The sequence below is a fragment of the Pogonomyrmex barbatus genome, unplaced genomic scaffold, assembly GCF_055798465.1.
Source record: "Pogonomyrmex barbatus isolate J1 unplaced genomic scaffold, ASM5579846v1 scaffold1, whole genome shotgun sequence".
In the NCBI taxonomy this organism is placed as follows: Eukaryota; Metazoa; Arthropoda; class Insecta; order Hymenoptera; family Formicidae; genus Pogonomyrmex; species Pogonomyrmex barbatus.
Window position 1 is genome coordinate 6,529,329 of NW_028297098.1, and position 13,260 is coordinate 6,542,588.

The window sequence follows — 13,260 nt, forward strand, 5'->3', positions numbered from 1 at the left end:
GGCCACCGACCTAATCTCAGCCAAGCTTTTCAGTCAACCCGCATTTCATGGAAAATTCGTGCCGTGAACTCACTGGCGTTCTTGTCTTTGATAGCTCACAGCGTGCATTTCCATGTCGATAAGCCACAACAGACAGTCCATACATAGAGTGAATCGCATAATCTGTTGCAAACTAATCTATCTCGATAGATTTTCAAGATATTGGAAGAAGAAAGAAACGAATAAAAACATACGATGAAACTTTGAAATCATAAAAATATCGTCTTTTAAAATAATTGTGCAAATGAACACGTAATTTTAATCTTTTAAAAAGGACTAAGAATTTTTTCGATATCTTAGATAGTTATTGAAATATTAATTTGCGACAGGCAGCTCATCCTGCATATGTTCCGTATACCAGAAGATATCTACCATGTAGGGCTTTCTAAAAGCTTCTACCTCATTCGTTCCAATGTGAGGAAACCTTTGCGCATCGCGAGAAGGGCGAGCTGGCAACCAAAAGTCTAGTGGAAACGGGAGGGTCGGTCATGTCGGATTTTTCTATCAGCTGCGGTTGAAGCGAAGGGTACACTTCGATATGCTCGGAACATTTTTGGAATAATAACGCTGCGACGCATGTAGAATACAGAATGTCTCAAACAAAGTGTGTCCGTGTAATAAAGAGTAAGATACGAGAGTCAGACCGGGAAGATATGTAATTCAAGGGAAATCCCAACAGTGGTGTACAAAAAAGTTATTGTTACATATCCTGTAGCGAGGGATACGTATCATATATTATATTTATTTATTAAATAAAATTATTTGATATATCATTTGTACAACATATGAATATATTTACAAATATATTATATTATGTTTTACATATTTATTATTTTATTCAACAAAACTAAATGCAGTTATCAGATTATCCACGTTAGCCGATCGCAATCTAACTTCAATTCTGCCCTTCTACTTTTCTAAGCAAACTCATTTTGTTATTCGACTAAAACATTTTACTTTTTTTCCAATTAACGTTTTTAATTCCGTTTGTCTATTAAAGTTAACAGGGATAGATAAAGCAAATAATAGTAATAATAGTAAAGAAATTAAAAGTCTTGGAATTCAGAATTTGCTAATAGCAACGTTATAGTATAATGTGGAAAGTTTTGACCAGGTTTACCAGGATTAGAAATCTGATCTAAACCAGCGATCTATGAAATTCCAACTATTATTTTCGAAGATTGATCTCATCAGGATGGAAATTTATAAAGCTATATTTGATAGAAACATTTACAAATAGAGCTGGTATAAACTGGTATAAAAGTTTCAAAATGCAATAATATTAAATTATAACTGTATTTGCATTACTACCATATAAATAGCATGAATAGTTACACTAGAAAAGCTAACATTAACATTTGTAACATTAACAGTTTACCAGTACAACAATTAATAAAGCTAAATTTAATCAGCATTGTTTATGTAAATACATTGAATTTAACAATAATAATTGATAAATTATAATATTTTCTGTATCAATAACTGAAAAAAATGCGCAAAAGTAATCTCTCATAGTTAATTATTACAAAACTGTAATAATATAAGTAAATTATTTTTTCAAAATTTAGACAAGTTTTCATCGAGAAATCTTACTTTAAACTTAAAACCAATTTGTTTTATTTTCTCTTTAGAGATCTCTTTAGGATCTTAGTAATTAGTTTAGAAATATTAATTAGCATTTAAAGCAGATAATTCTGACATTATCATCGATATAATTTTATATCTTAATTTCTTTGCAATATGCGCAACATGTAGTATGCCATTGCTTTGCCTTAAAACCGAACTTGTAAGTCTCTAAAAGCTTTTTCATAACATCGTCCATCCCTGTTGGCCCACTTTGAACTACCTCCATGAGCCGAGTCAAGCTGACGTTGAGTGGAAAATTCAATCTGCAATATCGAATTTTATGAGATATTAGTTAGGTGTAAGTCATTTCATGATTGCACATTCATGATCATCTCTACGAATTACAAAAATAAATTATAGACAGACAAAAACTTACAAAGACCTCCAAATTTTCTCCGCATCTCTTTTATCCCAAATATTTTTAAATTATTTTTTCTCGTCTATATATTTTTATTACTTTATTATTATTAGTTATAAGTCTTTTACGTTTTATATTCTTTCTCATATTTTTAATTTAACGCGCAAAAGTTTTGGCAAAAAGCTATAGCGACGTTTTGTAAAAATTTCTTTATTATTTTATAAACTATAAATTAAAAACAAAAATATATATTTATTAATTAATACATATATATAATAATAATTGATTTCTTGTTAATTTATCAGAAGTCTTAGTTCTAGAGATATCCTATTCACAAACCTTAAAATCCTCCAGGCTATGGAGCAGTTTACAAACTATTGTTTATATGTACACGACTCAGGTAAGTAAATATAACTATACGATATATAGATAATATATAGCAATAATACAATGGAATATAGAAGCAAATCTCATACATGTCCCCCATTTTGACAAGAAAAGCTCTCGAATTTTCAAAAAGTTCAAACGTTTCAATTTTGTTCTATAAATGATTTTTATCTATATTTATCTTTAACTAAACATTAAAAATAAATATTTATTTTTTCTATCAACAGAATCCTCTTGTCAATGTTGAATAAAAAAGAGAATTTATTTCAAATATATTCAGTCCATATTACTTTTTCTGCGACAGATATGGCAGAAGTCAACAGTAAAAAGGCAATGTTAAATTAATAAAATTATCAGTGAATAATTAGTATTTTAATGTAATTTATGTAATAATAAAAAAATATATACATTAAAATATTTTTCACAAGTATTTATAATTATGCGTTACTTTCTATATGTAAAATGCAAAAATAATTGCGCACGCAAATATGTATGATGGTTATCTACCATCCAGTTATTTACTTGCACGTTTAGTCTACAAGAGGGGATAATACTCTTAATACCAATACAATCCAAGGCAGACAATTTGTCCACTCACGATTTGAAGCATCCGCAGTAGTTACGCAGTACGACTGCAGGAATGCAGCTCGGTACATTCGCATCATTTCGATGGAAATTCTGCTACAAAATATAGTAGTTAAATAAACACAAAACGACATTCAACAACAGATGAAGATACTCATAAAAACTTTATATTCGAAAATAATTTTGAAATATATAATCACTGTTCATTATCTGAAAACGCACTGAAAATTCAAATTTTACACACATCAAAGACAATATCGAGAAAAAAAATATAATGCTATCTTTAACATTAAATATGATTTTTCAAAATATAAAGAATTGTTTTTGATAAATCATTGACATGTTACAAGAAATTATCTATGTGTATATACTATCGTTTATAAATCTTCGAACACTCCTTAAAATAAAGCATACATTTTTGTGTAAATTTTCTTACTTTGAAAACATAACTATAATAATTTTTAACTATTAAGATAAGAAAAATATCTGTCAAAGATTAATATGCTGCTTAGAATTTTATTTTACTTCTGTTTTTAAGAATGTCCAGAATCTTATTAATGGTAGCGTATATATATTCGCACACATATTCGCAATTCTTATATGAAATTTATCGTTGCACACGCTTTATAATCAAAGGGACGAGCTTCTTTCAGAAGACGTCTTCCGACGATAATCGTGGCGTTTCGTGGTGTAAATAATCCTTTTGCGTTTACGCGCGGTCTATGCGCGCCCGAGCGTGTTGCTGTTGAAGAGGCGCGTAAAGTAAGAAGGATGGGCCAGGGCTCGCGAGGACGCCTGAGAAAAGATCGCGAAATGTGTCTAAAGAGCGAGCTGGTAGAGGAAAAAATGGCGCGTATAAGGTGCAGGAAGCGGAGGGTGCAAACTGTCAGATGCGAGCGAGAAGAATGAAACGCAAGAGAAATGGAGGTGAAGGGATGGAAGAAGCGTAGAGAAGGGTCGGATAGAGAAAGGGGGAGAAATAGGTAAGAGAGAAGTCGGAGAGAGAAAGGAGGGATATCGCGTTCGCCAACTTTGTCACTCCCGCGGTTATTCGAAACGACTATCCTTGTCCATTTTTCCGACTCTCTCTCGTCTCATCCCTCTTCCGCACCTAGTTCTATCCTTCTTTTTTCTCCTCGTCGCCCAGGTGCTTTGGGCATTCGCGTTTCTTCGTCGTCTTCGTCGATCGTTCTTTCTTCGTTCGTTGTTTCTCGCGTCCTCTCTGTCTATCTCTCGTTCCCGAATGCGATGCTTTCGCTCGCTCCTCGTCCGACCTACGTCTTCCCCGTAACTGCATCCCTATTCCCGCTCTCTTTCTCTCTCTCTCTCTCTCTCTCTCTCTCTCTCTCTCTCTCTCTCTCTCTCTCTCTCTCTCTCTCTCTCTCTCTCTCTCTCTCTCTCTCTCTCTCTCTCTCTCATCGTCGCACTTCCACCCCCTCTCTTTCCCTCCTTCTTCGCCGTGCATCTCGTTCTCGCTCCCTTCATCCTCTGTGCCCGCGATCGCGTATTCTCTCCCACTCGCCGAACGCAGTTCTATTACATCCCCCTCGGTCCCGCGTCTCCCACGCTTCCACCACTCCCATATCTCGACACGGTGCGAGCTCGCAGTCCGCCGGCGACTCTTGAATGGGAGCGACGAGTTCGCAGCTCCCAAACGGCGCACTGGGTGTCACGTTTCCGTCGACGGAAATAAACGTACGTCGCACGCGGCAGTGTCACGACGCGATTCCCGTGCGTGCGTGCGTACGTGTGTGCGTGCGTGCGTACGTGCGCGCATACGTGCCTAAAGATAATTGCGCGACGTGCAATTCGGTGGTCGGCCTGCATTCGCGACCACTGCATCTCGTTGCAGCTCCGGCTAGGATGCTGCGCGCCTCGTTGGAGCGCGCTGTTCCGGCGGGATAGATTTCTTGTGTGAGTTCCTGAATGAGAGAATTATCCGCGCAGTGCGGCGAGAGAGGGCGAGGGGATTTAGACGGCAGCGCGAATCTTTTACTCACCGTGGCGAACGCGCGAGCAATGTAGCGACGACGGAATTGTTCGCGGCTGAACAGCAACGCATTATTTCCACTTGCGCAAAATACAAACGGACGCGGAGAAGGGCGAAGGAGAGTGGGAGAGAGAAGATTCACGATTTTTTTTCTCTCTGCGAGGGAGAATCACGTATCCACCACCATAGTTTGTTTGCTGCCAGGATGCACCTTCCCTTCCGCAGGAATCTTTGAAAGCGCAATCGTGATATGATTGTGAATCTTTTATACATGTCGTTTGCACCACGCATCATTAAAGTTTATACGTGCAAGAGCTTAAAATTCTTTTAGCTGTAAGTTTTAATGGAATTGGATATTGCATCGAGAAGCGCATGGAGCGGTGAAGTTTCCCGTAAAGCGAGATAAAGTATAAGATGTGACTGGATTCTCCGAGTCTTCTCCGAGTAAAGATTAAGTAAGAAAAGAAAGAAAACTGCTTGGCCGGGTCTTAATGTCAAGTACGCGATGTGTCATGTACTCGTAAAGAAAGCGGATTGTAAAAAAAAGGTCTTATGAAGCATATTCATTGTTAAAATGATTTGTACCAAGTGGATTTTACCATACACACACATATATATATATATATATAGCCGGTATTTAACTTTATATCCAAATTACATATATGCTTCACAAAACATGCGTTTGATGGTACACGCGTAATGTTTCTGACAGCCGAAAGTTCAATCGGAATATCGGTGTTGTGTGCACAGCAGATTGTTGGCAAGCGCAGGATACACGCGAAACGCGCCGTAAGAATATTTCGCTGCCAAAATAGCCTAATCAAATCCTGGGTCTGGCATGAAAAATTCAAGATTCCATGAATGAACGCGACGGTTTACAATTCATTGTATGGTGCGACACGTCGTGTCACAGCCTATAATTCCGTATAATAACGAGCTGGATTCCATCCGGATTTCGAGGGTATTACGCGTTCCAATGCAATCGTTAATACGCAACTATATATACGTATGTACGTATATACATATATATTTGTGTATGTATCGTCATCGATATATCATGCATTAATCGCGCCGATAACGGTGAAAAATTTAAGTGCGGGCGATAAAGCTGTCAGGCGATAAAGACATCGACTTTTGACTCCGATTACAGTGAGACTCGCATGGGGAATGCCGCGATAAACTTAGGACAGATCCTGCGGGATCTGTCGGGAGAAAGTTCTGAAATTAGAACGGCATAGAAGTTTAATTAGTCCCGACGTTCATATGATTCGTCGATTTAAATAGCATTCAAATATTCCGCCAGGCCGCCATTTTCATCATAACGGCGATTTTATCGGCGCGATACGCGGCTGTAGCATATAAATATGTATACGCATTGTTTGCATAGTACATCGCCATACACGGCTGACGATCTTGCGTGTATTGTTATAAAAAGAGAGACAGAGAGAGAGAGAGAAGGAGAAAAAATGCGGAGGCAAAAAGAAGACTTATATAACGAAATGCGAAATATCATCGAGCTCACGTTTGAAATGAAGCGTCGAAATGCATATCTGGTCCAACTAGAAATATCGCTTTTATCAGCATTAAATTTTGGCGTATTCCAACCGATATCCGCTGAGGTTTTGCTTTTTCAGTACACATGCAGTGAAAAAAAATTTTTTTTTTTATACCTTTGTGCGCGAAATATTCGCGATGGTCTTATTATTCCAGGTGAGAAATTTTATTTAACAACCGTCACTCACTACTATGTTTCGTAATTATGTTTTCACTGTCTGTTTTCCACAACTATCAAGATTTTCAACGGCTTCTAATTATCGTGAAATAATTTACGTAATTTTAATTTTAAACATACGACGCTTTTATACCTATGATTATGTCATATCAATCGATTCGTTCAGAAATAGTGAGATCGAATATCCTGAAAGTGGATGCTTGAAAATGGAGCAGACAGTTTCTGATTTCTCTGGTTCAGTTGTCATTGCGGAAGTATCAATATTTTGATATGTTTCACCCTCATTACCGCCAAGTCCTCTGTCGTTATCAAATTCACGTACCTATATCATAAACATTTATGCATATTGTTTACATTGTAAACGTACTGACGTTTACCTTTCTCCGGGAAAGCATCACGCATCGCAGCGACATAGTTAAACTTGAACCTATGTTCTACGTGATTAAGGACACTGCTATTACAGTAAACCTTAATCCTCTTAAACAAGGTATTGATGAGACCAAATTTAACGTAAATTGAATTACATTGTTTTTATCCAACGAATGTCGCATGAAATGATACGATAAATGAACAATTATTGATCTGCAAATTTCAATTTATCGATTCCTTTTTTGTACGATGGCAAAATAATAAATTTAACAACACAATAACCACGTGGCAATTAAGATTTCGCAATTATATTAATTTTTGAGCGTGAAAAAAAAACGATCACTATGTCTTATTAATTAGATTAATACGGAATAATGTTTTGCGTATGATAGAAAAGATCAAGTGCTGATATCAATATGATATGAATATTGAAAAAAATATGTATGTTTTTGCCAAAAAATTATTTGTAACAAACAAATTCTCCGCGCTTCTCGAAGTTATAAACTTAAACTTTGTACTACTTCTGATATTACATCTGTGCTAGATAGTTGGGTCTCAACAAATTAAAATCTCACGTCGATGCTATCTACAAAACCGTTATCCCTGATTCGATCCTAAAGTCCGCCATATCTGCTTTATGAAACGGCAGTGGCGCATCTCGAAGAGAAAAATTATTAGTAACGGCCGTTAAACCGCGTGCGATGTTCATAAATCGACGCGGTTTATCGTAAGGGCGCTATATAAGCATACACTTTGTTCGCTCGGCAGTATCTAGCTCGTAACGGCGCCTTAATGAAGTCGTAAAAGAGCGGCGAAGTATGCAGACAGCCCCTCTCGAGCTCGGTTTTATAGTTTCGATCGGATCGCCGATCGCCGGAAGTGCATTATTTTGCCTTGCATTAATAATACTGAGAATAACTGAGCACCTATACATTTTATTGAGTATCGGTCGCGTCATACAAATATAACCCGCCGAGCACGAAATATACACATATGTAATGCATGTAATATGTAGAATGCTTAATAGAGACAGTACACTTTCGTGTCTGCATTCGATTTTTTTCTGAAAATTTATCTCTCTTTACTGAAAGTAAAACGCGCACTATAGAGCGAGAGAGATGGAAAGTACATAAAATAACATCGTTATAAGACGAAATTAAACGAAGTAAGAAATTTTTATAGGAATGTGTAAACATCCAGAATTGGGACTTTGAAAAAGTTTATAAATAATCACATATCTTAGAAAATCAAAAATCAGTCACATTTTACAGAATTTAAATTTTATCAATTAGGTGCTTTCTTTTCTAAACGATAAAGTACATCGCACCATGGTGTTTTTGTTGAATCTAATTAATATCAACCAGTCTCGTTTTCACATACAAAATTAAAGTAAGTAGAATTCATGGCGTGCCAATCATACGATTCTATAGATTCATGAATAGACCCAATATACTTGCGCTGAGCAATCACATACCATAGCTTAGCTTGTACAACCATACCATTCAAACCAAAGAGAAACGTTGATGAATTTCCTTCTCTCTACCAATATATACATATGAATTTGGTATAATCTGCCACAATGCAAATGCGATATTCCCTGCGATCGCGAATATCCAACCGGCGGGGCCTCTTCCAGAGTTATCGTTGTGATGATTTTAGCAACGATCATAATTGTATTCACTTTAATCTAAACTTTATTACATAAGAAATAGATCACGTATTTCGCTCGATCATCCAGCAATATTATCAATATTAACAAAAGGCGAAATCGACCAATCAATCTTCAAACTCGATCATTTATTATATAATTAGTTAAACTCATTTCAGCGGCTAAAGAGATTTGTCCGGTTTTTCTCTACCAGGGATTTTTTTAAAGCTTTTATTCCTCATTATACATATTTGTTAAATGAACGGCCTCGATATACAAAGTTTATCCGCGTAAGAAAAACAAATTATGCCTCTCTGTATAAATGCGGGTGTGTGCTCTCTTAATAACATCGGCCAGTACGTGTTCAGTGGGAGTTGAAGAATTAAGGGCGCGCGCGCGCGCGCGCATTTCAATCACCGCTAACTCAGACATGTTGTACGGCAATATACGCGAACGCGAAGGGGGAGACGTTGATGAGAATAACTTCTCAAAGCTCTCGGGCGCGCGGACCGTGCGATTTGCACGATCGAAGCCGAGGGGATTTCTCCCGGCCAGTCTCCCGCAGCTTTGTCGGACGTATCCGTATGCGCCGCGTGTAATTCGCGCCGATGTAAATACGCGCAGTTTGCCGCAGACAATCGCGTAACGAAGTATGTAGCTGGCGCCCGGTGTGTGCTGCCGGCCGGTTGCCGCGTATGATAACGCCTGTTTCCGATGCGGTTTCCGCGTAGACGCGAGAATTCGCAACCGAAAAGTCCGGTCCGGGGGATGTACCGCGGCGCACCGCCCCCCGCTCTCGAGCATCGTACGAACTTCAATTAGCGACCAGTGACAATTAATAGAGCACACCGAGGCTCTCGCTCGCAGCGCCGAAAATTCTCCCAGCGCCGGAGATTCGGCTGTAAGGCAACCTATGCAAATTAACAATTTGTTCCGTTTTACTTTTTTTCAGTTTTCTCTATTTTTCCCTTTTTTGCTTCCCTCTATCTTTCCCCCTCGAGGACCGTTCGTTTTCGCTCATCGGATCGTGAATCGCCATTCTGATGATTACATTCTTTGAAGAAAGTAGAGAGAGAGAGAGAGAGAGAGAGAGAAAGAGAGACAAAAGTGGTTCTTTTATATGGCAAGAGGAAAGCAAACGCGTGTCGTCGCTGCGAGAGAACTTAATTCTTTTTAACGACAGTTTCTTGGAAAGTTTAATCGGCGCGAGATAGGTGGATAATGTAGTATACGGTACGCAAAGTCTGATAAAAACACGTTGACATTATTATATTATAAAAGACTCAATCATAAAGTTATCTGTCGTATAAAACGCTTTTTTTTTTCTATTTTTATTTGTACAACTGATCGAGAATTATATTTTAGACAATCGTAAAACTTGATGAGCTTGACGAGAAAAACCATACTTTTTGCGCAATCGCCGTGTGTCATCGTGGAAATAATCGTTCCCGGAACGAATTTCAATTAGCACCCGATAGCAATTAACAACACATTCGCGGTGCCTGGTTTCGCAACCGGTCATTTGCGAAGAGCATTTCAAATTAATAAGTCATCATTCCCTCTCGTTACTCTTCGCCGTACGCGCACCGCTCGTTTGATCATCCGTACTTCTGCTCGCTAACGATAAATAACAGCAAATGTGCCACGGCGCGCGTTCATGTTCGATATTTGTAACATGGCCAAATGTCGTGGAAATCGGAATGATCGATCGGTTCGATGCTCTGATTTCCATGAATAAGATCGTCGACGGGGCGGGGAGGAGGGGGGGGGGGATACCGGAAGGGTAACGCCAAGGCGCTTATCACACGGACTCTCTTGAACAACAGATGTATCCGGAGTAAATACCTGTCACGATGGGCGTCACGACGACTGACGCGTGACAATGACAATCCCATGCGACAACACACCGATGTGTCCCTTAATCCTCGCTGACGGAAATGCACACACACGGGCCGGTGCCGTAAACCGGAAGCGTAAAGCCCCCGCGGCCCGACAGCCCCCTCGTCCGATGAGTGTTCCCGTCCTCGAGTGTCGTCGAAGCAGATTCTCGTCTTCGGCTCGTTAAAAATCGCTTCTGTGTCTGTCTCGGGGGATCGGGGAGGATCGACATGAGGGTCGCAATGCGCGGTAATTCGACGTGATCGTGCCGACCAAATGGGATAATCGTCGACACAGAGGAAACCGAGTGATGGCACGTCGAGGTACGAGCCGTCTCGGCGTGCATGTGCGCGTGTGACTTACGAAGTGCCGAAGTGCGAGGGAGGAATCGAGTCTTGTATCAGCGTGGATCATCGTGACCCAGCTCGACTTGGCTTCGCCCTGGTAAACGAACTTCACATTGCGGCTTGTATGCTCAAGTAAGTCGACATTATCAATTTTCGATACAGCCATCTTGGTATATATCACGATTCTCGTCGTTTTCTTATTTTTGAGAAAAATAGAAGATTCACTTTCTCGTTAAGAGATTTGATTTTTTTTTTTTTTTTTTGCCAAATTTGTTCAATATTTCAAGATCTTAGGTTTCACTGAGATGTTTGAAACATAGAAATACAAGAAATACAAATGTTTGAAACATAGAATACAAAAGAAAAGATTATTAAATGATATACAATTTGATAAAGCAAAAGCGAAAATTTAATTTCATTCGGAATGTATATCACATTTCGTGAAGTTTACGTTAGAGGATTGTGCGTATAGCTCATGCTTGCGCTTGCAGCGTAATCTACTTACAAAGAAGCTACGCAGCTGCATCACGCGCAACTTGGAGCTTTAGCCAGCCTTCAAGTTGCCGCGCGTAGAGTTGACGACATTTTTGCCATACGACTGCGAAACTTTATAATATGTATATATTAAGCGCGTTAAATTTGGTTAAACCAATTAAAAATGTAACGAAGAAAGAGAGGATCGAGGAAGATTTTCTTATACGCTGTGTTATTATTGATTTTATTCCTCGTAATTTATTTCACATATTTCATTTTACAACATGAAGAATGCAAGAGTGTATAAGAAATTTTTAATTAAAATATTTGTGTCTAAAGGAAAGTTTACGCTGTAGTTTCTATCCAACTTTTTATCAATCTCCACGTGGTCTTATAAGCACCGCGTAGCGTAAAAATCGGTTGAGTGGTAGGATGCGTCGTAACTTTGATAATCTGTCCTACAGCGGTTTTTGACGAGAACCACTTAAAACTTCGAGATCTTATGGATAAGAACTCTAAGAATTTTTATAGTTTCTAAAGACAACCATTTCTTCTCTATTTTACACAAAATATTTGAAGAGTACTAATCACTAGCTACAGAAATTTTTCTATTAAAATTGTAGATGTATTAATTCTAATAATGTAATAAACTGTAATGCATCTCTCTTTCATGTTTCATGATCATTTGCATTTCTTATCTCATTTAACCGTAATAGCAGCAAAAGAGCTTGCACTTAAATCGTGTGATCACTTGATATCTTTATCAAGATACCAACTCTCATTCATATGAGAGTAATCCGAGGCTCTTTTCATCCAAAATAAAAATCACCAACCACGGCTTCAACCTTTTTGCATTTTTAACGGGTATCACGACGTGATAGACGAACCAATAAAACATTTATATCCTTCAATCTGACAATTGACTTTATATTTGCAATATGTTCACGAGAGATATGTGCACGAGTACTACACAAGTATCCAATCGATTTTTGGATTTCAAAGAGATAGCAATACCATTCTATCGTTGAGTTGGTTCGCGTTTAATCTCTATTTTCTAGAAAATGGCGTTTTCACAGACTTACAGTCCTTCATCTGTCGCTGCTAAAAGCTGTTACATGTCATATACGTTGGAAGTACTGCATCTCTCTTGCATTAAAACTATACTTCGCCAAATAAATTTTTCGCGAACTCGCAAAAAATAACGGAGCACCGCATCGGCGACGAAAAAAAAAATCTAATGCAAAATCGAGAGGTTGGTGTGTTTTTTTTCATAAAAAAGAATTCTCCACACTTTAATTATGCGGCCCCGACATCGAAAATAATAATTGCCCTGTAAATGTCAGACATAAGATAAATCACGATATTATAAAGCGACGACAGCCATTTATATTGTTGTTATTTAATTCTCGTTCAGCAGTGAAACTGCGGTGCGCAGCGCGATGCAATTTTAGTGCAATTAAAATCTTGCAAAGGATTTTTACGATACACACGTAAACATGATATTATCCCACGTATAATCCGTGACTTTAATTAATGCAACAACTCAGAGCGTAATTACTTTGAAATGATATTTTTAGTATATTCATATACAAGCACAATCTCAGCATGTCACATGCATAATGCTTTAATATCAAAAATTTGCGCACCAGTTGCTTCTCTACCAAACGCATTTATTGTAAAAATGATTACATATTATTTCGGAAAAAATGAATATCTAATTTCGGATAAAATAAATATTCATAAAGATTCACAATGCACAATCCTTATATTATAATTTTAAATCAATTCAATTCTGTTCTCTTTTTTTTTACGCTAAATTGTCGAAAG

The 13,260-nt window shown here is 38.0% G+C and overlaps 1 protein-coding gene across 3 annotated transcripts in view; it reads left to right on the plus strand.

Moving 5' to 3' along the window:
* Positions 1-4,586: 4,586 nt before the first annotated feature.
* LOC105432352 (uncharacterized) overlaps positions 4,587-13,260 on the plus strand; it is a 76,282-nt gene continuing 67,608 nt past the window's right edge. For 2 of the 3 annotated variants that reach the window (XM_089085421.1, XM_089085423.1), the window contains exons 1-2: positions 4,587-9,635; positions 10,561-11,091. In XM_089085421.1, the coding sequence (XP_088941547.1) occupies positions 11,084-11,091 (8 nt within the window). In that variant the 5' untranslated portion in view covers positions 4,587-9,635; positions 10,561-11,083. The remainder of the gene's footprint in view (positions 9,636-10,560; positions 11,092-13,260) is intronic. The other variant, XM_089085422.1, reaches the window with a different exon arrangement.